Source organism: Fistularia commersonii, chromosome 9 (genome assembly GCF_037954325.1).
Source record: "Fistularia commersonii isolate RoL2024-O1a breed Wild chromosome 9, RoL_Fcom_v1.0, whole genome shotgun sequence".
NCBI classification, from domain to species: Eukaryota; Metazoa; Chordata; class Actinopteri; order Syngnathiformes; family Fistulariidae; genus Fistularia; species Fistularia commersonii.
This window is the reverse complement of record NC_141292.1, coordinates 15,388,026-15,412,019: the sequence shown is the minus strand read 5'-3', so window position 1 is coordinate 15,412,019 and position 23,994 is coordinate 15,388,026. Positions and strand designations below refer to the sequence as shown.

At 44.8% G+C, this 23,994-nt stretch overlaps 1 protein-coding gene across 4 annotated transcripts in view; it reads right to left on the bottom strand.

Moving 5' to 3' along the window:
• The window catches only part of ttc28 (tetratricopeptide repeat domain 28), a 124,359-nt gene that overhangs the window by 15,938 nt on the left and 84,427 nt on the right, over nt 1–23,994 (bottom strand). For 2 of the 4 annotated variants that reach the window (XM_086152659.1, XM_086152661.1), the window contains exons 9-23: nt 15,541–15,737; nt 15,310–15,463; nt 15,063–15,234; nt 14,505–14,673; nt 14,263–14,423; nt 13,577–14,065; nt 13,315–13,507; nt 13,148–13,228; nt 9,822–10,074; nt 5,965–6,074; nt 3,806–3,935; nt 3,460–3,687; nt 1,937–2,102; nt 875–1,018; nt 57–198 (exon numbers count right to left, since the gene is read on the bottom strand). In XM_086152659.1, the coding sequence (XP_086008785.1) occupies nt 57–198; nt 875–1,018; nt 1,937–2,102; nt 3,460–3,687; nt 3,806–3,935; nt 5,965–6,074; nt 9,822–10,074; nt 13,148–13,228; nt 13,315–13,507; nt 13,577–14,065; nt 14,263–14,423; nt 14,505–14,673; nt 15,063–15,234; nt 15,310–15,463; nt 15,541–15,737 (2,789 nt within the window). The remainder of the gene's footprint in view (nt 1–56; nt 199–874; nt 1,019–1,936; nt 2,103–3,459; nt 3,688–3,805; nt 3,936–5,964; nt 6,075–9,821; nt 10,075–13,147; nt 13,229–13,314; nt 13,508–13,576; nt 14,066–14,262; nt 14,424–14,504; nt 14,674–15,062; nt 15,235–15,309; nt 15,464–15,540; nt 15,738–23,994) is intronic. The other 2 variants (XM_086152660.1, XM_086152662.1) reach the window with 1 other exon arrangement.

The window sequence follows — 23,994 nt, the reverse complement described above, 5'->3', positions numbered from 1 at the left end:
ACACGCCGGTCACGCGCTTGCGCACGTACATGCATGCACGTGCACGGAGGACGTACCCCCTCCATGGGCGCGATGAGCAGATCGTACAGGGCGCGGAGGGGGGGCTTGTTTCCCGGACGACCCGGAGGTGGGGATGAAACGCTGTCCTTGGCCGGAGACATGGGGCTGCTGTACAGACTCGTCATGCTCTGACAGCTCCTGTAGAGCATGTACGCACACGCACACACACACACACAAACATCAGGAATTTGAGAGCACGGCTATGGTTCAGAAGGCTCACTAGCGCCCCTAGTGGTCGCACCTGGTATTACAACAAATGTACTGTCAAAAATGCAAAAAAGGGACATAAAAAAATATTTTAATTTTTGTTGAAAAAATAAGAATGTGGAATACATTTTAAACATATTTTCAAATACAGGTAAAAAACGAACAGAATGATCAATCAATGCATGTCAGTGTTTTTATGTACTTTTAGCTTGAAAGCAGCACCAAAAGTTACAGGGAGTTAAAAAAATGAGCAGAAAACTGGAAAAATGACCAGAAAGGTCAAAGGAGGGATAAATAGATTATTTTATATGAATAACTGCGATTGAAAAAAAAACAAGATTATTTTTAATTAGTCCAAAATAATCAACAAGATTTGCTATGAATTAATTTACATGAAAAAAAGTCTTAAAAAAAACAAGAAAAAGACCCAAGATTAAAAAGAAAGTGGAATGAGAGAATGCATGGGTGTTTGTTTGTGGCTCTGTGATTGACAGGTGCTAAGCCCCGCCTCCCGGCCAACCAACGGCACTGATTGGATCCTTCCACACACAACTCTGCTATACATAACAGATGGAGTGTGTGTGTGTGTGTGTGTGTGTGTGTGTACCTGTTGAAGAGGTTGTTCCTGCACACCATGCGCAGGTAGCCCGTCGGGTCGGCGCTCGGCGCCAGTTTGTTGTTGAGCTCTTCGAACTGCTGCTCCAGCAGGTCGCCGGCCTCGCTCCCTGTCTCGCTGCTGGACGACACCCTGCTGGACACACACACACACACACACACACACACACACACACACACACACACACACACACACACACACACACACACACACACACCGTGAAATAACCCTTATCATGAATTCATGTTCAGCAAAGGATGTTTTCTTTGGAAGAATTCCAATTTAATACATAAAGACATGACTGATGAATAAAAAAAAACACATATCTTTTAATTGCATACTTTAAAAAATATTTCTACCATATTGCTACAACAAATAATGTTTATATCAATTTAAATGATAGTAATATCTATTACTATACCCCTACTATACTATACTATACTATTACTATATTACTATACCCCTATGACATACCTTCACTGTCTTGAAATAATAATAATAATAATAATAATAATAATGATAATAATGATAATGATAATGATAAGATAATAATAATAATAATAATAATAATAATTATAATGATGTGTTTAAGAATGAGAATAACAATAAGAACAACTTTTTTTTATCCCGGAGGAAATTGTTGTGCCAGTTTCAAGTAAAACATAACAATGATAAATAATAATAGGAAATTGTATAAACACTGTAAAAAAAAAGGGGGGAGAATAAGAAATACAAATAAAACTATAAAGTGTCAAAGTAACAATTTTATTTAAGGTGCCTCACCCCACTACATATACAATATACATACAAAATAATAATAATTTAGAATTATTATCACAATGTTTTATGAATAAAAGCGTTAAAAACCTCACCTGACCTTTTTTATTCGATTTAAAAAAAACCTCCACCTTCTCTTTCCACACGTCGGCCTGTTTATTTGCCAAATTGCCGATAAATAATCTCTCTCTGAATTTTCTTTGAATAGTTTTTTTCTTTTTTTTTTCTTTTAAGATTTAATTTCAGGCCCGGACTCTCGGCGGACTCGGCCGGCACCTGCTGTGGTGACCTTCCACCCCCAGCGCCTCCCTGGCGTTGCTGATGAACTGATCCAGGGACAGCGGTCCTCCGCCGCCCCCCGCGGCCTGACAGCTCCAGCCCCCGTCCTGCAGCTCCGGAGACTCGGCCTCCCCCAGGAACACCTCGCTGAACTTCACGATGCCTGCGAATGTTTTCACGCTGAATGAAAAGCTCCGGCTGGCGGAGAGAGCTTCGTGGCGACGTCTGCTGGATCGGTGTTTCCCGGGCTTTTTAGAGCCACGGCACATGTTTTACATTAGAAAAATCACACCACCCAATAACTATGTCAAAAACAGTTTTTAACGAAATCTATCTAATATCTGTAGGTTCGTCAAGTTGAAATGCAAATTTCCAACCGATGTGCAACTTTTCCAGAACACTGTTTTCAATGACCGAAGACAAGTCATCAATATGTCTGGAAATGGTATTATTTGAGAGAATTCTGGCCATTTCTTTATCAACGCCAGAGCCGAGCATTTCTTTCTTCTACAGAGATTTAGCCGGCAGGTCGTATTAATGTTTTGCTGTTTGGATTTAGAGACGAGTTCAGCAACTTTATAGCAGCTTTCACTGCTTTCTCACTCGTCTTGGTAGTTTTCAACAACGCTGCCTGTTTGTTTACGCAGATACAAGTACTTTTTATTTTAAAAATGTATCACGCAAAGCGTCACTAATCCCTCTGATACACAGATGCACAGGTTCGTTCACGACCCGTCGCCGTGGAATGGACAAACTAATGTGCCGCGGCACAGTGGTAGGGAAACACTGATCTAGAGGACGATTCCACTGCTTCATCAGTTTGATTTCAACGATTTCTGATTGTAAATATTCACTTAAAACAGTCGAGAAATGATCAAAATAATCAAAACCTGCCCTCCCCGCAATACTTTGCACAAGAGATATTTCAAGATATTTTTTCTTTTTTTTTGCATAAAAAAAATCCTCAATTATTACAAAAACAAACGACTAAAAACCTCAAAATCAGAATAAAAAATGGAGCATATAGGCCAGAAAACTGCCTAACAATTCAAAAGAAACACTTTTTAAAAATCAGCTTTAAATCCCACAAAAAATATGCAAATAAAATAAAATAAAATAAAATAACACAAATAAAATGTGATGCAAAAAGTTACTTCATAAATGAAGTATAAATACATTTTTAATTAATATGTAATATTAATATTTAATAATTTTTACATAATTATATTATTTATATTTGGGTATATTTATATTATATCAATTAGAGAATATTATTATTAATATTTAATTAATATCTAAATCAAATAAAATAAATTTATGTCAGCTCTATTCTCAGTTTTTTTTTACGGTATCTTAGCTGTATTTAAAAAAAAATTAAAGATAATTTATTTTAAATATATCTAAAATAACGTAAAAAAAAACAAAAAAAAACCCTGAGAATAGAGCTAATGATCTAATATGAAATATCTGCAAATAACCGCTTCGAAATCCAAACAATGTACGTAAGAAAGGTGTCGAACCCGATTCCGGCGAGATCAGCCAGCTGTAGAGGAAGCCGCCGGCCAGCGAGAAGTAAAGCACCGCCGCCCGTTGGCCGTTGACCGTCTCCAGGACGTCCTCCACCGTCACCGGGGCGTACGGGTCGCCGCTCGCCGCCTGCTGGCCGCCTTTCTGCCGCTCCACCAGGAGGTCGGCGAAGGCGCGGGTCCGCCCCCGCTCGGCGATGGCCAGCGCCTCGTCGTGGCGGCCTGAAAAGAGGGGACGTTTTCCTTTTTAATCGTCTTCATCTTGGCCGATCGCTACGTCCCGGAGGACGATCGACGGCAAAATAAAGAGGCGAGAATAATAAAAGAGGAGTTTACTCACCCAGGCTGACCAGGACCCTCTGGAGAGCCTGGTACAAGCTGGTTTGCAGGTCAAACAGGGAGAGTTTGTAATCCGTGCTGTGCTGCGACTCGTGCCGGATGGTCTCGAACAGAGCGGACGCCCTGTACAGCTGCGACACAACCACACACACGGGAAACATTCAACCGGCCCGTTACGCTCGCCAAATTACAGCGTGCCGTTGCAATACTCCAGCGGAAACGGACGTTCGTTAAAAAATTGTAGAATAAATTCACTTTTACACGGTTGCAATGACGACCGCTCGCCGGCGGTGCGAGGGAACCCGGTCAACTCGCTTTTACGTTGATCTTACATCGTATCTGTATGTCTACGCCGACTTCGATAGGCTACGGTATTTTCCCTCAAATTTTCGGGAGAGAAAATTTCATCGCTGACTTTTGTTTGCTCTGAAATGACGGTGAAAAAATGCACAGCAAAGTGAAATTATGAAAAGAGGACGTTTTATCATTTTTGGACGCAACGGCAACCGTCTGCCTGATAGGTCAGGCCAAATAACCGCATTTCAAGGCTTCAAAATCCAAGAATTTCCAAAGGGGACTGAACTTCACAAACGCAACGTAACGCTAGCGTCATGTCAACCGGCTCGGAGCGTTGAGAACCCCATTTAAGGAGAGCTGCTCAAGGCAAACAACGCAAAAAGTCTGACGAAGCAACATGCGTGGCAAAAAGGTGGTTAAAAAAACAAGCAAACACAAAAAAACAACTCTTCCCCTTATTAGAAAAAAATGATTATCATTCTATCCATGTATTCAAAACATTTTTGTTAAATATTTGAATTAGATGGGTCATTTTGTTGTGAAATGTTGTGCAAACACTGTATAAATGACATAATCTGATGAGAAAAACTTTTTTTCCAATAAATAAGTCAGAAGAATGCAGTTATATTTTTTGATTTTTTTGCTTCCCCAAACAAAGGGATTGTGAGTTTTTCTATCTTTTGTTTGCACACTGAGAGTTGAACTGAGAGTTTATGAGACAGTGCACATGAAGTTCAGGATAGAATAGCCTGCGGTCTTCATGGAGCACAACTCAGTTTATATCATTATCATGCTACATTTACAGTTCATCTGGGTCAGCAGAGGTCTTTGTATGAGAGACAGAGATCAAAAATAACTGAACAAAACCCAGGAGTTTCTCAAGTTCGGACGGGCTGCAGTACCAAGACTGACCGCTAGGTGGCAGCAGAAACACCGGAGTTTAATGGAAACTGGATCCTGACCTGGGCTGCAATTACAACAATGACCGCTAGATGGCGCTGTAGCTACAAAAATGGTTGCGGCACAGAACTTTTAAACTTAATCTGCCCTCGAAGCTAGCAGGACAAATGCATAGTACAGTTAACACACACACACACACACACACACACACACACACACACACACACACACACACACACACACACACACACCTAAATGGGCGTTCTTCCTATTTCCCGCATCTCCGGACCGCACCACAAAGCGTTCTCAGGCAAGACGCTGTTTTCTAACCGCCATAAATGTGAAATCCATTTACAAACACGCACACACACACACACACACACACACACACACACACACACAGACACACAAATGCGCAGACAGTGATTCTTTATACTTGTGAAAATGTTAGTTTATCATGGATTGAATTGAAATTGAGTTGAAAAAAAGGACAAATAATAACTGGGGGTTCACATACCGCTAAAATGTATTAAAAAAAAAGAAGTGTGATAGTCAATTTTCCAACTGTCTTTGAACGCATCAAGAGAACACAGACTTGCGGAATATAAAACATTTTACATGTCTTAAAAATGACATCTTGCAACTTCGATCATAATAAGATGAATGAAACAATAGAATTATTGTTATTGTTATGATAAATGATAATAAATAATTCATAGCTTATTTCAAAGCATTTGAACAAAACCATACCCTGTAAAATAAGTACAAGAATATATATTTCTTTTTTCCCTTATTTTCTTATTATTTATGGTTGATATTATCATAAATTGCTGGAAATAATATAAAGCGTTTAGACCCAAATATGAGTGTTTGCATAAATCTCTCTTGCCGCACCTGCTCCGCCCGAATCCCCCGATGAGTGTGTAAGTGTGTGTGTGTGTGTGTGCGTGTGTGAACACACACCTGGTGCTGCGCCTCCTCCAGGTTCCCCCCGGCCCAGAGGGACAAACCCAGCCGGTGGCGGATCTTGGCCTCGTCCTCCCTTCGACCCAACTGCTCGGCCAGACGCAGCCCTGCGGAGGAGGAGGAGGGTTGAGAGGAGGGCGGGGGGGCTTCGTCCTCACTTCACCTCGTGCACGCCACGCTCGTTTTAACCCTCGTCAGCTCACGTGTGTGTGTGTGTGTGTGTGTGTGTGTGTTCACGCAGCCTGGAGGAACCAATAAGCAAGCAGCAACCGCTGTACTCCATCACAATTAGGGGGGGCAATTTAAATGTGTGTGTGTGTGTGCGACTGTGTGTGCACGTGTGGGTTTTATAAAGTTTGCTTTTAAGAAATACACACACACACACACACACACACGCTTTTTTACTGTATCTCTACACCACAGGGCGTTTATATTTGTGAACATTAAACATACTATATGGATATGTATGCGTACACGTACACACACACACACAAACACACACACACACACACACACACACACACACACACACACTCGGGTAAAAATACTGCAATATTTGTAAATACTTCCATCGCTCAGACTGGTGTGTTTTTACGATGTCAGGATATCAAATATCTCACATCTGTTGATTCTCAAGTTGGTAAAAATGGAGCAACAAGCAGCTTTCAGCCTCCAAAAGGTGGAATAAAGACAAACATTCAGCCTCTCGTTCGAAGGCACTGAGAACAAACACGAAGGCGAATGCGGTGACGTTGCGTCGCGAGCCTTTAGTTTCTGTTCGGATATTGAAAACCCCGCTGGTTCTCAGATGACGGCATGAATTTGAGCAAAGGCGTTCCTATTGGCGGCTGTCGGACTTTTGACAGAAAGTGCGGTTGAAACCCCTCAAAACAGGGTATTCTTTGGTTAACTTTCTACTTCTAAAATTGGAAAACGTTTTAGACGGGAACAAGAAACCGTTCCGTGAAGAGATGCGGAAGTTGATGACGTGACAAACATTTACGGGAGCGTCAACAGCGTCGCCGAAAGCCGGGACAGTTTGAAAAAGCGGAGCTTCATTCTGTCGCGAAACAGAGTTGAGCCACAATGTGGAGCAAAGCCTGCAAGTTACATTACAAGCAAGCAGCTGCTAAGCTAAGCTAAGCTAAGCTAAGCTAGCTTCGTCCGATCGTCGAGGTAAATACAAGCGATAAAACCAGTTCACTTCTTCACGTTTTCTTTTATTATACATTCTTTTTTTCATTATTTATGATGTACAAAGTACATTTGACTTATTTAAAATCACACGACGGATTAATAGCATTTCGATTCGTTCCGATCGGGGAAATTCATTTGATGTACAGTGATCTTTCGCTATAAGGCTGTTTACTTTTCACGGTTTCGCTACTTCACAGATTTGCATGGTGCATTGTGTTCTGCATTCTGATTGGCTAAAAAGCTTCTTCTCTACCTGTGCGTCAATAACGTTGCAGTTTAATATGTACACGTACGTAAAACAGCTTGACAAATTTACATGACGTACGTGCAAATTCTCTTGCAATTTCGAGTTTCTCTAAAACCCACAATGTTGACAAAACGCTCTGGAGCGACAAAAGCACCTGCGGCAGGAAGATGCTATCTATGGCAGCTAAAGTTAAACTTCTGGACATGCTAAGGGAAGCTAAAAGCTATGCGGCTGTAGGTCGGCATTACGGAATGAATGAATCTTCCGTTCCTTCCATTAAGAAGGAAGAAAAAAACATAAAGACGACAGCAGCGATGAATAATAGAGTATTTAATTGAACTCGCTAAGCGCTAAGATCCCTCGGAAGCTAACTCCGCAATCGGCGGTATGCGGGGTTTCTGCAGCTATCGGCGAATCTAATTTAATGCTTTTTAATGCCGCTTTTAACAAACTGAATGCCCAACAATATCTGTTTATTGATAAAAATGTCAATGCTCGTATCCAGAATAGATTTGGCACGGGAGCAGAAAGATACCGGAACAATCGCACGGACGCAAACCTGTCGGATCGTTCGTCCACAAGCGCTGCGTCTCGGTGCTTCCAGGATTCTTTTATCGAACATCCGAATTGAACAACACTTTTCCCACCCAGTGAATTTCATTTTTCAGTGTCTCCAGATCAGGGCGCCCACACTTTTTCGCCTTGTGAGCTACTTTTCAAATGACCATGAGAAAATGATCTACGTCAACTAAAAATGCTGAATATCTATCTGTAAATATATCTATTGATATACTTAACACAATAAATGTTTGTGGATGTTGCATAACCGCATGGACCCTTATGGCACCCTATAACAGAGTCCTTTTTGGTAAATATCTTATTCTGATGACTTGGATGGCGTCAGCAGCACAGTTGAAGTTAGCTGGGAGACAGGATTTTGGTTTTTTCACCCTTTTCCTTCTCGGCTCACTTTTCAGAGGGAAGTCGATGCTTTGGTTTTTATGACCCTTTCAGACCCTACCTGACCCAAGAGTCGGCACAGCTATCGGTTCAGGCGTTGGTCATCTCCCGCCCGGACTACTGCGATTCCCTCCTCGCTGGACGACCTGCTCGTGCAATAAAACCACCGCAGATGGTCCAGAATGCTGCAGCACGGTTGGTATTCATTCAACCCAGAAGGGCTCATGTTCCACCTCTGTTCATCCAGTTGCACCGGCTACCAGTAGCTGCCAGGATCAAGCACAAGGCTCTGACCCTGGCCTTCAAAACCACCTCAGGAACAGGTCCAGCATATCTGAACCAAATGATAAGACCTTATGTTCCCGGCAGAGAGCTGCGTTCCTCTGATACAAACCCACTAGCAGGACCTTCTGCTCGCTCTAAGCGATCTCAGGCTAAACTGTTCTCAGTTCTACTACCTCAGTGGTGGAACAAACTTCCAGAAGCAACAAGACGAGCATCATCTCTCTCAACCTTCAAGAAACAGCTAAAAACTTTCCTCTTTCAGGACTTTTTACTGCACTGATGCCCCAGATCAGGTTAGGCACCAAGTTAGGCTATGCAGTGTGTGTGTGTGTGTGTGTGTGTGTGTGTGTGTGTGTGTGTGTGTGTCTTTGTCAAAAAAAAACAAAAAAAAAAAAACCCTCACTAACCCCAGCTTACTGTTCTGTATATTTTCTGTGCATCTTGTGTTTGCAAGTGTTATTTGCAGTCTTTATGTCCTCTATTGTAAGTGGCTTTGGATAAAAGCGTCTGCCAAATGCAGTGTAATGTGATGTAATTATGAACGCTCTGAAAACGCCGCTCCACATTTCCCTTTTTCGGTATCGCGAAGGCAGACGGGCAGATGAGGCGAACGCACTTTGAAAATGACAGTAAAAAAAAAAGAGTCCACCTCCCATTCCGTATGGAAGTGATACGTTCTAGTCTTTTTACTCGGTTCCGGCTCCACCAGTCATTTTTATACCCATAAGTTTAGAAGACATGAATTGGAGGCTAACTCGCTAGCTAGCTAGAACCCGCTGTTATGTCAGAAAAGGTGAGATCGGACGGAGCGACTGTCGGTCAAGTGACAAGTTTCACAGTGAAGACGAGAGGCCGACGTCTACGTTTTAACGCCACGCGATCGATCCACACCAGCGGTCGATCGACCTGCAGATCGCGATCGACGCATCGGGCGCGGCTGATAAAGACGCTAAACTGAATGTTTTTAATTCTTGCAAAATCTTTTTCCTGGAAACCCGAGTATACCGACCCGCGGATTCAGAGCCGAAAATAGCGCCGATGAGTCGGTCTATTTTCGGGGTTGAGAACCGGCCGAGTAGGACGCCGGAAAACGCGACCCCTCGTCCGACCGCGTGTTTTTTTCAGCGGCGAATAAAAGCGTGGCCGGGCGGCCGGACGGCGGTACCTTCCTGCAGGTACATGATGGCCTGGGCGAAGTTGTGCAGGTGGTGGTGGAGGCGTCCCAGGCTGCTGTAGGCCAGCGTCTTGGCGGGAAGGTCGCCGGTCTGCGCGGCGGCGCTCAGGTGCTGCTCCTGGAAGACCACGGCCCGCTCCAGGTTCCCCAGAGCCTCGTGGGTCAGACCCAGCTGGCCGTACGAGCGACCCTGGCTTCGCACGCAGCCCGTCTGCTCAGACATCTCCAGGGCACGCTGGTGCCACTGCAGGGAGGGGGGGGCAGGGTCAACAGGTGTGTGTGTGGGTGTGTGTGTGTGTCACAGGGAAGTGTGGGTTTTGTATGTTTTTGTGTGTGACAGGGTGTACATGTATGCATGTGTGTGTCTGTGTGACTGTATGTGTTTCTACGTATATGTGTGTGTTTCTACATATGAATGAATGTGTGTGTGCATGTATATGAGTGTCTATGTGGGTGTGTGTGTGTGTTTATATATGTATGTTTATTATTATTATTATTATATATGTATGTAAGTGATTTTATGTGGGGGGAGTGTATGTGTGAGTCTGTGTGACTATGTGTTCCTACGTATGTGTGTGTGTGTTTCTATATATGTATGAATGTGTGTGTATATATGAGTGTCTATGTGGGTGTGTGTGTGTTTAAATATGTATGTAAGTGACTTTATGTGGGGGGAGTGTGTATGAGTGGCGGTTTTGTATGTTTCTGTGCGTTTGTGTGTGAGAGTGTGTATATGTATGCATGTTAGTGTCTGTGTGACTGTATGTGTTCCTACGTATGTGTGTGTGTGTGTTTCTATATATGTATGAATGTGTGTGTGTATTTATATGAGTATCTATGTGGTAGTGTGTGTGTTTATATATGTATGTAAGTGATTTTCTGTCGGGGGAGTGTATGCGAGTATATGTGTTTGTATGAGTGTGTGTGTGTGTGTGTGTGTGTGTGTGTGTGTGTGTGTGTCAGTGTGTGTGTGGGTGTGTGTGTGTGTCACAGGGAAGTGTGGGTTTTGTATGTTTTTGTGTGTGACAGGGTGTATATGTATGCATGTGTGTGTCTGTGTGACTGTATGTGTTTCTACGTATATGTGTGTGTTTCTACGTATGAATGAATGTGTGTGTGCATGTATATGAGTGTCTATGTGGGTGTGTGTGTGTTTATATATGTATGTTTATTATTATTATTATTATATATGTATGTAAGTGATTTTATGTGGGCGGAGTGAATGTGAGAGTTTGTGTATATATATGTATGTGTGAGTCTGTGTGAGTCTGTGTGACTATGTGTTCCTACGTATGTGTGTGTGTGTGTGTTTCTATATATGTATGAATGTGTGTGTATATATGAGTGTCTATGTGGGTGTGTGTGTGTTTCTATTTATGTATGAATGTGTGTGTATATATATGAGTGTCTATGTGGGTGTGTGTGTTTATATATGTATCTAAGTGATTTTATGTGGGGGGGAGTGGGTGTGAGTATATATGTTTGTATGAGTGTGTGTGTGTGTGTGTGTGTGTTTCTATATATGTATGAATGTGTGTGTGTGTGTATATATATATATATGAGTGTCTATGTGTGTGTGTGTGTGTTTAAATATGTATGTAAGTGACTTTATGTGGGGGGAGTGTGTATGAGTATATATGTTTGTGTGTGTGTGTGTGTGTGTGTGTGTGTCACAGGGAAGTGTCGGTTTTGTATGTTTTTGTGCGTTTGTGTGTGAGAGTGTGTATATGTATGCATGTGTGTGTCTGTGTGACTGTATGTGTTCCTACGTATGTGTGTGTGTGTGTTTCTATATATGTATGAATGTGTGTGTGTATTTATATGAGTATCTATGTGGTAGTGTGTGTGTTTATATATGTATGTGAGTGATTTTCTGTCGGGGGAGTGTATGCGAGTATATATGTTTGTATGAGTGTGTGTGTGTGTGTGTGTGTGTGTGTGTGTGTGTGTGTGTGTGTGTGTGTGTCAGTGTGTGTGTGTGTGTGTGTGTGTCATTGGGAAGTGTGGGTTTTGTATGTTTCTGTGCGTTTGTGTGTGAGAGTGTGTATAGGTGTGCATGTGTGTGTCTGTGTGACTGTATGTGTTTCTACGTATGTGTGTGTGTGTGTGTGTGTGTGTTCCTATATATGTATGAATATGTGTGTGTATATATGAGTGTCTATGTGGGTGTGTGTGTTCATATATGTATGCAAGTGATTTTATGTGGGGGGAGTGTGTGTGAGTATATATGTTTGTATGTGTGTGTATGTGTGTGTGAGTGTTTGTACATATGAACGTGTGTTTGTATGCATGTGTGTATTTATGAGATTTTTTGGGTGGGGCAGAGTGTGTGTCTGTGTGTGTGAGGATATATATATGCATGTGTGTCTGAGTGAAGTGGTAAGTGTGTATGCTCATGTTTGCGGTGTGTGAGTGTGACTGTGTGTGAGTGTGTGTGGGGGGAGAGTGAAGGGTGAGTATTTGTATGTGTGGATGAGTGTGTATGTTGGTGTGTTTGTGTGTATCTGAGGGAAAAGATGAGTGTGTGCGCGTGTGTGTATGAATACGCATGTATGTATGTGAGTATGTATGTGTGTGTGTGTGTGAATTAGTTTTGGTGTGTATGTCTGACTGACGGAGTGAACATGTGTGTGTATGGTTGCAAGTGCGTGTGTGTGTGTCTGAGGGAAGTAGTGGTTATTTATGTTTGCATGCGTGTTGTGTGTGTGGGTGAGCGTGTGTATTTACAGTATGTGTGTGTGTGTGTGTGTGTATATCTGAAGGAATCGTCAAGCATGTGAGTGGGCGTGTACATGTTAGTGTGTGTGTGTGTGTGTATTCTAATAAACACAGTAAGAACATTCTGGAAAATTTACAAAAAAGACGAATGCATTTACTTTGCAAGAACTAATTGGAAAATTCCAGAAAAAAAATCCCAGAATATCAAAATCAAAAACAAACAAACACCAAAACCTTAAAAAATGACCTGAAAAATAAAAAAGAATGAACTTGGAAAATAACGGATAAGATTGTGTCCGTTTTCAAAGTCACAAATTCACAAAAGAACTCACTAACTTTGCAAGAGCTAATATGAAAATTCCCCCCAAATCAACTTCAGATTTTACAAACAAACTCGTAAACAAACACTCGATAAAAAGGAACATGTTGAAAAACATCACAGACCCGACAGCTGCATCATACCGAATAATATTAATAGGAAATTAAACTTTGCATCGCAGAAAACAAACCGACCGATCGGTGCGTCTCAATCGAACGAACAACTAAAAACGCCGGCCTCGCAAACAAACGTGAAGACGCCGGATTGAAGAAACACAAACCTGGCGTGCGGTTTCGTGGTCGGCCATGAGCTGGTAGACTCCGCCCAGGGCGTCGCTGGCCTCCGCCTCCAGGGATTTGTCCTGGAAGGTGGAGAAGGAATGGCGGCGTCATTTCGGCGCCATTCCGTTCATCTTTAAAAGGACAGGAGCGGCTCGAGCGTCCTCACCCCGGCGGCGCGAGCGATGTTCAGCTGGTGCTCCAGGCAGGACAGGGCCTGCTCGTAGTTCCCCAGCTGGCTATGGAGCGTGCCCAGTTCGCCGTACGCCGCCGCCTTGCCTCCGCCTTCGCCGCCCAGCTGGTGGGCGGCGACCAGACGCTTCTCGAAGCACACCAGGGCCTGCTGGAGGCTCCCGAGGCACCTGCAGGGGTTCGGACGGTTGGCGCGCGAGAGGTCTAGCTTTGGAGGCGAGGCGGGAAGGTACGCCTACCTGTGAGCGCTGCCGAGCCCCCGGTAGGCCTTCTCCTGGTCCTGCACGTGGTTGAGACTCTGAGCCACCGTCAGGTACTTCTCGTAGTTCTGGATGGCCTCCTCGTGGTCGCCCAGGGCGTCGTAGCAGTCGGCCAGGTTGCCGTAAGCCCTCCCGCGGTCCAGCACGCCGTCGGCGCCGCTCAGCTGCTGCAGCATCGCCAGCTGCTGCTCGAAGTAGCCGATGGCCTCCTCGAAGACGCCCATGTTCATCTTGGTGATGCCCATGTTGCCGTGGACCTGGGCCTCCAGCCGGGCGTCCCTCAGGGCCTGGGCCAGGCCCAGCTGGGCCTTGTAGCACTGGAAGGTGGTGGCGTAGTCCCCCAGGGCCATGTGCACCGCCGCCAGGTGCCCCAAGGCCAGGCACTCGCCCTGCTGGTCGGCCAGCTCCCTGCGGATGGTCAACTCCTGGTTGTGGAAGGACAAGGCGGCGTCCGGCTGTCGGAGCAGTCTGGAGAGGGAAGACAGGGGTGGGCTTTGTTTTCTTATGGTCAAAACAAATGAAATCCTTCCAACGAGACGTTAACCTCCCCGAGAAAACTACTCCAATGAGGCCAATTTGTTGCATCACTGAATCGTACGTCTCGCAAGAGTTTGCGCCGCCGAACTTTGTTCCCAGAAGAGGGACGAGAAAGGAATCCTACCCACCTGTGGGCGGATCCCAGCGCCGAGTAGGCGTCGGCCTCCATCTTCTGGTTGCCCGTCTTCTGGGCGAGGGCGAGCTGCTGCTGGTAGAACCTCACCGCTCCTGGCAGGTCGCCGCGACACATGCACACATCTCCCAAGTTCCCAAAGGCCCTGAAAACGGCCTGCGGGCAGACACCTACTGGTGAACAATGTGCTGCGCAGTTCCGAGGTCTGCGGAGGAAACACGGAGCTGGACTTCCCACCTGAGTGTTGTCCAAGGCCTGCGCTAGCGAGAGCAGGTATCTCTGACACTCCTCTGCTTTGGGGAACTCGCCCAGGGCTTTGTGGGCCAGGCCCAGGTTGCAGTAGGCCTTGGCCTGGGCCAGTTTGTCCTGGAGATCCTTGGCCAAGGCCAGGTCCTGCTCGTAAAACCTGGGGACCAAATTCGCAAAAAATAGTCGAGAGCACTTCTTGACGAGGGCCGGCGTACGGTGTCGAGTGACCGCGCAAAAATAAACAACATACAAGTCACACTTTTGGGCTCCTCTAGATTCTACCATCTTTCTGGGGTGGGTCTCCCCGGACTGAATTGCAGAGGAACTGTCCTTCTGTTCTCAACTAGACCACGACTCGGTCTGCGGACGAGCTCCTTAAGGAGCCCCTTGGAAGTGTCAAACCTTTAAAGACCACTCACGGACATCACCGGGATCATTTGAGATTAAAAAGCTGTCCGTAGACAACGGGATTTTTCTTGGGCTGCAGAGTTCTGAGCACTTGTCAAAGAAGTTGGGTTCTGTTTTGGGAAGCAACCCTGTGAGTACCTGACGGCGTCCCTGTACTGTCCCAGGCAGTAGTGGGCGTAGCCCAGGTTGTGGCAAACCTTGCCTTCCCCCTCCAGGTCCTGGAGACCCGGAGCTAGGGACAGGTACTGCTGGTAGTAGGGCAGGGCCTGGGCATACTCGCCTCTCCAGCTGTGGAAGTTCCCCAGGTTAGCTGGGAGAGACACACCATCAGAGATCATACGTCCGCCCATTTATTTTCTTCTCGCGTCACATCTTCGAGGCCTACCTAGTGCTCTAGCTTCGCTTTGGGTGTCGTGTAGCTCCCGCGCGATGGTCAGGTGGTGAAGGTAGTGCTGCAGGGCTCGGTCTTGAGCGCCCAGCGCTTGGTAGGCCACAGCCAGGTTGCCGTGGGTGGAGGCCTGAGATGGACGGTCATTCACCTGCGACGTGGAGATGTTTTAGGTTCTTGTTCCGGGCGGGAGTGCCCGAGAATCGCCGGACGGCAAGCGAGATTCACCTCAAGGGATATCTGGAGCTCCTGTCGGTGGTACCGCACAGCTTGGTCGTAGGCGCCCAGAGCGTGATAGGCGTTGCCCATGTTACCGTAGGCCCGCCCTTGGGCGGCGTAGTCGCCCAGTTCCTGGGCGAACGACAGGTGGCCTTTGTGGAGCTTCAGCGCCTTCTCGTACTCCCCCTTCATCTGGTGTATGATGCCTGTTGGGGAAAGCAGTGTTAGGTCAACAAGAGTTGACGGACACGAGCCGGAGTCACGTCCGGAGTCCGGAGGGAAGGTTTAAATCCTCCCAAACTTCAGCAAGAAAGCAGCTGTCAGTCAGTGATTTGTGGACACCCAAATCACATGACAAACCCGTGGGATGAGTCTAAATAGCACGCGCTACCTCAAGAGGTTTACAGAGCCGCCGCCATCTTGGTTCTGGATTGAAACCTTTTATAAGAAATATGTCTTTATTTTAGTTCTTCAAATGATGACCCCGGCTCTGCGACCGGGTCAGAAAGTATCCAAGTGGAGGTTCGAGAAAACATTTTCATTCACCATTTTCACAAAAGGTATGTTTCACTTTTGATGCGGCGATATACTTTTCGCCCGCCCGACCCAAAACTTAAGAAAACCACCCGCCAAGTCATTTGAGACCCAGGCCTGGGCGAGCCCGGCAGCCGCAGTAACCACCCCCGTCCTGTGCACGTACCTGGTTTCATCCTCAGGCGGTTTGATTCATAGCGTACATCAAACACCACGCAGTAAAGTCCCAGCGCAGCGGCGGGACGATAAAGAAGCTACAAGCCGGGGGGAGGCGACTTGTATGCTCGCGCCTGTAAATATGGCATGTTTTCATGTCGGTGGGTGGATGATGAGCCGCCGAGATGTGAATAATTAAAGAGCCTTCGGAGGGAAATATTCGACACGTCCAATAATATCCACTGCGGGGGAACCTTTGCGCGCAGAGCCGTCCACCCAGGCCGACCCTCAGTCTCCGACCGGGTTTACGGAGCCGTAGAGGCCAGGAAGAGCTGAACCCTCCGATGAATTTAAGAGTTCAAGCAGGGAAAACATGGACGTCGGGCTCAACCGTGACCTTCCCCGTCTGCGTTTTTCGCATTCGGCAGTCAAACCTGATGACGCCGCGTTGCTTTCGCCTCTTTAACGGGGTTACTTTGCTCTGACGAAGGTCTGTATCGGCCTAATCTCATTAGCGGGCTGGGATTATCGGCCTAGATTGTGGACGTCCTGCGGATAATTCTTCTGGATTTATTTCGTCGTGCATTTCTGAGTACGGACGTAAACCCGACGTAAAATCACGGGGACTGGAAATCGATGAAAGAAACGCCAGGACGAGCCGATGTATGGTTGCCAAGGTAACCAGACGCCGGTCACATACTTTTCCGCCGCAGGGAGGAAGCGCTCGCTACGTCCAGAGCCGAGCCCGCGACACGACAACCAATCAAATTGATGCTCGGGAAGACGCTAAAAACAAGCTACGCGCCGCATCATTTTGTTGTTTTGCTGTAAAACACTGACATGCTTTTTTTTTTAAATATAAACAAAGATCACGGCGGCCATCTTGGTTGGGCGAACGACAACAGGTAAAGATGAAACGACGGTTGGGCAGCCGTGGAAATGTAGATTCAGGGACGGGAAACAAAAAAAAGCCATTAAACCTGCAGCGACTCTGAAGGCAGCCTTTTGAGAAATACGCAGTAGATCTACAGCAGGGGTGTCAAACTCATTTCTCATGGCGCCACATTCGGACTAGCTAGATGTGTGTGGGCCGGACCATTAAAATAATAGCATACTCAGCAATAAATAACCAAAATATCATGACTTTCCTCTGTTTTGGTGTAAAGAAGTACAAGGACATGAGGAAAATCTTGGAATTTAATGACCAATCCCTTTATAAAACATTTCATGAAACACCTCATATTTCCTTTGATAAAAGTGCAATTTACTTTTATCATTCGCATGTTTGCATTGCAATCATGTGATCATGTGATCCCTCTGATCGTACAAAGGCACAAAACTTTAACAAGTAATTGGTATTGAAAAATATAGTAATTCACTTTAAGATTAAATGAGACTTATAAAGAAAGGGACTTTTAAACCATTTACACATGTGCATATAAAATCTAAATTGAATCCCTGCCTACACCTTACAAACTAAAAAGAGTGCTATTAAATGTGTAAGGAAGAAAGTCTTCACCTGTAAATGTGTAAACTTCATACATGAAACATGCAAACATATACATACATACTGAAAATGCATGGAGTTGCATGAACAGTAGAATTCCAACATACTAGTTTGTAGTGAAGCTGGTGACTAACATTAAATTGCACATATTTGCAAGCAATTAGCTAGCTGGCTTTTACCGCTGCTTCACTGAGTTCTCTGCTCTGGGTGAAAGTGGACGCTGTTTCCTCAGACCTGCCTGTGATTGGTTGATCTTATCTCTTCTCAGTTTCTGTGCAAGCTGTCATATTTTTCGCTTTGATGAATCTCGTAGTGGCGCCGAATATTATATTCCTTAAATACCGAAACTTGTTGCAAACACGCCGAGCACGAAGGTTTCCCGTGCGTCTCCGTAAATAAATAGGACGTAGTCCATTTCTCTCTGAAAATTCTACACTCTTTAACTACTTTTCTCTGTTTTTTTAACAACACTTTGGCTGATGAGGTGGAGAACGGGGTAGAAACAACGTCATAACAATCAGCAGGTGGTGCATTGATACCGTCTGCTGATTGGTCCGTCTCAGTGATGCAGATTGTCGCAGATTTTCCGCCCCTAGTGGAACATTCTTGAATTGCATTTAATTAAAAAAAATAAATCCTTGTCTTTTATGCATTTTTTCACTTTCAGATTATCCCGCGGGCCTGGTCGAACCCCCTGGCGGGCCGTATGTTTGACACCCCTGATCTACAGCGAGAGGCGCTGGCGTGAAGCTACTGGAAAAACAAAGAGGACGGGCGACGGCGGCAGGAGGCCGCAGACGCCAGACGGAGGAGGTTACATGCCGTTCTTCATGTCAGATCGCGTGTCGGAGAGCGAGCGGCGTCCGGCCGCGGCGACACCGGACACCCGGTGAACCCGGTTAGAACAACAATCCGGGGTCTACCGTTCCACAAGAGGAAAAAATGATATATCGGAAAATAATCTAAAAAAACAAAAAACGCCTCTGCAGATGAGTTGCAACCGAAAGCTCGCTGTTTTTCTTAATTTCTTTTTTTTTCTTCATTTAGTTTTTTGGCCAAAGAAGACGGCGGATGTCAGAAAGCATCGGGAGAGGCTTTGGAATGGAGAGCGGGATTTTTCACATCCGTAATCCTGTTTCACGGGCCGGGATTAACAGCGAACGTGAATTCACACACCTGTGTATTCGTGCAGCCGATGCAGTAATATGGCTCTTTTGGTACTTTTACAGCGACATATTTCGGTATTGATTTATATTCGTGAATGAATTATGCTATAAATTGGGATTAAAGTGTTTTATACGTGTGTTTCTTTTTTTAATTTAATTTTAATTTTCCATTTTAATTATTACACATTATCAACAAGCCTATGAAATAATCCTACGTGAATGAAAAGCGTGCGCTTCCCTTTTAATCCCATGCGTTTCAACTTCAAATTTTTAAGCTTGCCATGTAATCCCCCAATGTGTAAATTATTACATTTCACATGTAATCCCATGGGTTGAAAAGGGAAACTTTTATAATGATGAATAATAAAGCCATCTTTTCATGTGTGATATTACGTTTCACCTGTAATCCCATAGGATTGGCATGAGAATTAACATGTGACCCAATGTGTGTTCAGGGATTACGTTTCACATGTAATCCTGGGAATTATTAGGCTTAACAAGGAATTGTGTGTATTGGATAAATCGACGTGTTTTAAAACGACACGTATGTTAAATATATTGGAATTAGCATCTGACACTCGTAATCCCATGTGCCAATTTCCAATTTTATGAACTTTGCATGTGATCCCAAATTTGTTTTAAATGGGAAATATTAGGTTTTACACGTCATCCCGTGTGTTTACCATGAGCATCAACCTGGTTCACATGCAACCCTATGTGTTTTAAACTGGAAGTCTTAACTCTAACATGTAATTCCATCCGTCATCAATGGGAAATATTATGTTTTAAATGTGTTTAAAATGTGAATGATTCAATTCAACATCTAATCTTCATGGGAAATATCATGTTCTGCATGCAATCCCATTAGTTTAACACGTGATTTAACTTGTTTTACAGGGAATCCCGTGTGTTTTAAATGGGAATTCTTACATTTAACATGTAACTCCATGTGTTTGAATGGGAACTAAGATGTTGTACGTGTAATCTTGTTTGTTGAACAGGAGAGCAAACTTGTGAAGGTAGTTTTTTTTGCATTGGGATGTTTAAATTCAACAAGTGACCCCGTGTGGCCAACATGGGAAATGTGATGTTTTACACGATGTCCCTCCTGCGCAAAATGTGAACAATCCCACGTCTAATCCCAAGTGTTGTTTCACAGGTAATCCTGCGTTTGACACGGCAAATATTAGGATTCATATGTAATCCCATGAGCGTCACATGAATATTCACGGGCGTCTGCTTTGCACGGACACAAAGCGCCGGGCTGTGACGGCAGCGGGGAGGCCACCGAATGTTTAGTTCTTCTGACGGGCCGAGAAGCCCGGAGACGGGGTGGCGAGAAGCAACGTCAAACAACGGGAGGCCGATGCCGATAAACAGGACGCGGGCGGGAAATTAATGACGTCTTTAATCAGTTTATTACAGGACGGGATTGGAATAATCAGAGCCGCTCGGTCGAACAACCTCCGTCCTCGTCGCGGCACAATTACCGTCGGAGATTAAATTAAACGTCGGCGCTGCAGGTGTTCAGCGTTGCAACGCCGGAAAGCACAAACCCACAAAAGCCGCCACTCGCCGGGGACTTTGTGATACCGACAAAAGAAAAGATTTCTCCTTTTAACAACAACAAATGAAGACATTAAGAGACTCTCATCTGCTCTCTTGTGCCCAAATGCTCAGGGAAGTTAGAATAAATTATATCGCAGCGCCGGTGCTTTTGGAAAACAACACTTCTGTCGAGGTGGTCAGCAGTGTGTGTGTGTGTGTGTGTGTGTGTGTGTGTGTGTGTGTGTGTATGTGTGTGTGTGTGTGTGTGTGTGTGTGGGTCATATGAGGGGGCTAAGAGGATTATCGAGGAGCCTGCAGAGCTGGCTGGAGTGACAGCCATGCTCCTGAAACACTGCTAACACACACACACACACACACACACACACACACACACACACACACACAGAGTCTTAGCAGCACTCTGACAAGGTGTGATTTTCTTGTGTGTATGTGTGTGTGTTTAGCGCCGCTGTACTCCCTGACGTGGCGGCGTCACACTGTGAACTGTCAGGATTAGATGAAGGGGGAACCATGCTAACCATGCTAGGTCTGATGACGGGGTTTGTTTTTGTTTTTTTTGTAGTTTTATGCTGAGGAGATTAGAGAGAGACGAAGAAGAGCCGGAGGGTTGAAGAAGAAAATGACCTGCGATCCCTGCTGTGCGCTGGCTAAAGGTGCATACTAACAGGCTACTTAAGCACTGAAACTATTGCCTCGGTGGGCCAAAATAGCACGCTTATGGGCTGCTTATGCTCTGAAACCTATTGCCTTAGCTTGAGAAAGAAGCATACTAAGGGGATATTTTGGCGTTGACGCCTAGTGCCTTAGCTGGATAAGCACACTAACAGACTGCTTATGCACTCCAACCCACTGCCTTAGCTAGCTAAAGAAGCATACTAACAGGCTACTTACCCGATAAAACCTATTGCCTTAGCTAGCTAAAGAAGCATCCTAACAGGCTACTTATGCACTCCAACCCATTGCCTTAGCTAGCTAAAGAAGCATACTAACAGGCTACTTACCCGATAAAACCTATTGCCTTCACTAACTAAGATAGCATGCTATGCCCTGAACCTTTTGCCTTAGTTAGCTAAAGAAGCATGCTAACAGGCTACTTATGCACTCCAACCCATTGCCTTAGCAAGCTAAAGAAGCATACTAACAGGCTACTTATGCACTCCAACCTATTGCCTTAGCTAGCTAAAGAAGCATCCTAACAGGCTACTTATGCACTCCAACCCATTGCCTTAGCTAGCTAAAGAAGCATGCTAACAGGCTACTTATGCACTCCAACCCATTGCCTTAGCTAGCTAAAGAAGCATACTAACAGGCTACTTACGGGATAAAACCTACTGCCTTCACTAACTAAAATAGCATGCTATGCCCTGAACCTTTTGCCTTAGCTAGCTAAAGAAGCATGCTAACAGGCTGAAACCAAGTGTCTTAACAAGGTACAATAACTTGCTAATAAACAAACAACTAGTGTCCCACTATTCTGTTGTAGTAACCGGAGCCAGCCGGCCCATTAGGCGATCTAGGCGAATGCGAAGGGCACATATGGCCTCGAGGGGCTGCCACACACCAGCGAAAGATTCAACTTCAATCCAATTATTTTAAGAATAGTTATTACAATTAACTCTTAAAATGAAAACGCTCAAAATGATCCAAATGTAAAGCAAGTCCCCAATTAATAGGACTACAAATAATAACACCGAATTTAAGATCAAATAAGTCGATGACTTTGACTTCAAATGGAAGCATGCTAACACACAGCTAATATAAACAGAAATCAAGTAACTCATAACTAATCAAGTAACTAACAGAATTCAATACATGCAAGCAGACAGGTAACATCAATAAATGTCCAGTGTGTAGCATGCTAACAACGGCCAGGTTCCTATGGAAGCGTGCAAAAAAGCTAACGCACAGCTAACATCAACAGAAATCCTATCACAAAGCTTTATCCTGCTGCATGCTAACACAGTTCACTTTCAAAGATGCCTTGTTTCAGTCAGTATAGAAGCGTGCTAACACACGGATAACATAGACAGACATCAAATAACTTTGTGGAATACAAAGGCATGCTAAAAACACCGTTCATGTTAAAAGACGCCTTGTATCAGGAAGTACAGCAGCATGCTAACACATACAGCAGCATGCTAATACAAGGCGTTCGTCAGGGTAATATCAGTGTCTCATAAAGGTCAATAAATAAATACATGAATGCAAGCATACAGTTAACAAACAAATGTGTTTTGCTATATACCATGCTAACATCATGTAATTGCAACAGTGCAAACATGGTAATTGTATTGCTAATACAGCTAACATAAACAGAAACACAAGAATTCAGCTTTATCCGGCAGCATGCGAACACACAGTCCGCCTTCTTGTTTCAGGAAGTATAGCAACACGCTAACACACAGCTACCATATATAGTGATCCTATAACTTTGGAGAATACGTTAGCTTGCTAAAACACATTTCTATTTCAAAGATACCTTGTTTTTAGTAAGAACAGCAGCATGCGTATATAAGGGTATCATCTGTGTCAGTCAGATACGGTAGAAAGCTAATGTGTAGCTCACAAAGTCGACAGCTTGGGCTAACCGCGATAGCGCGTGGCTAAAGCCCAAGTGGCTAATAATGCCAGGCCCTTTCCCGCCGGCTCCAGAGGCACGAGTAAATCAGAATCGCTTCATTTGTCCCCGAGGGGCGATCAGAGGTAAAAAAACAAAGCAACCCATTTAGCATTTTAGCCGCTAACGGTAACGACGGGCTGAAACCATCCCACGCTTGTGAGCTTGTATAACCAAGTGTTCCAGGTGAAGTTCTTTCAACTCCCACGTCTTCTATTTGAACGTGATCATGCAATATTCATGGTCGAGATCAGAGATTCTGGTTTTATTTTTATTCGAAAAGTTTCTTTCATCTCGACGTGTTTTATTAACACTCGAACATTTTCTTCAAAAAGCTGCTTTGCAAAGAAGAAGGGACGGTTCGACCTCTGACCCCCCCTCACACAACACACACACACACACACACACACACACTAAAAGAATTGAACAACCACGTTTCCTCTTTTCTCCGTCCGGATAATTCCGAATTTCTGGGGTTTCCTAAAAAAATCTGTTGGTGGCGAGTGGATGGTTTCTAAAATAAAACCTCCTTTAGCGTTGCGGTTTTTTTTCTTCCCCCGGCGGCTGTTTCTGTTTCCTCCCACAGACTGAATATACGCAGCTTAGCCTGATTAGCGGCTGCAAATGTGTGTGTGTGTGTGTGCGTGCGTGCGTGTGTGTGTGTGTGTGTGTCGAGACGAGACAGGTGACCTGACCGGGAGAAAACCCACACGAGAGTAAGGGATTAAAAAGGGAGAGAGCAAAAAAGGGAGACAGGACGTAGGAGGGGAAGGAAAGCGAAAGAGCGAGGAAGCGAGGGATTGAACGGCGAGGAGAAAATGGAGGACGGAGGGAGGGAGGGAGGGAGGGAGGGGCGGAGAGAGAGAGCGAAAGGAGAGATGGGTGGAGGAAATGAAGGGTCATGGAAGGAATGA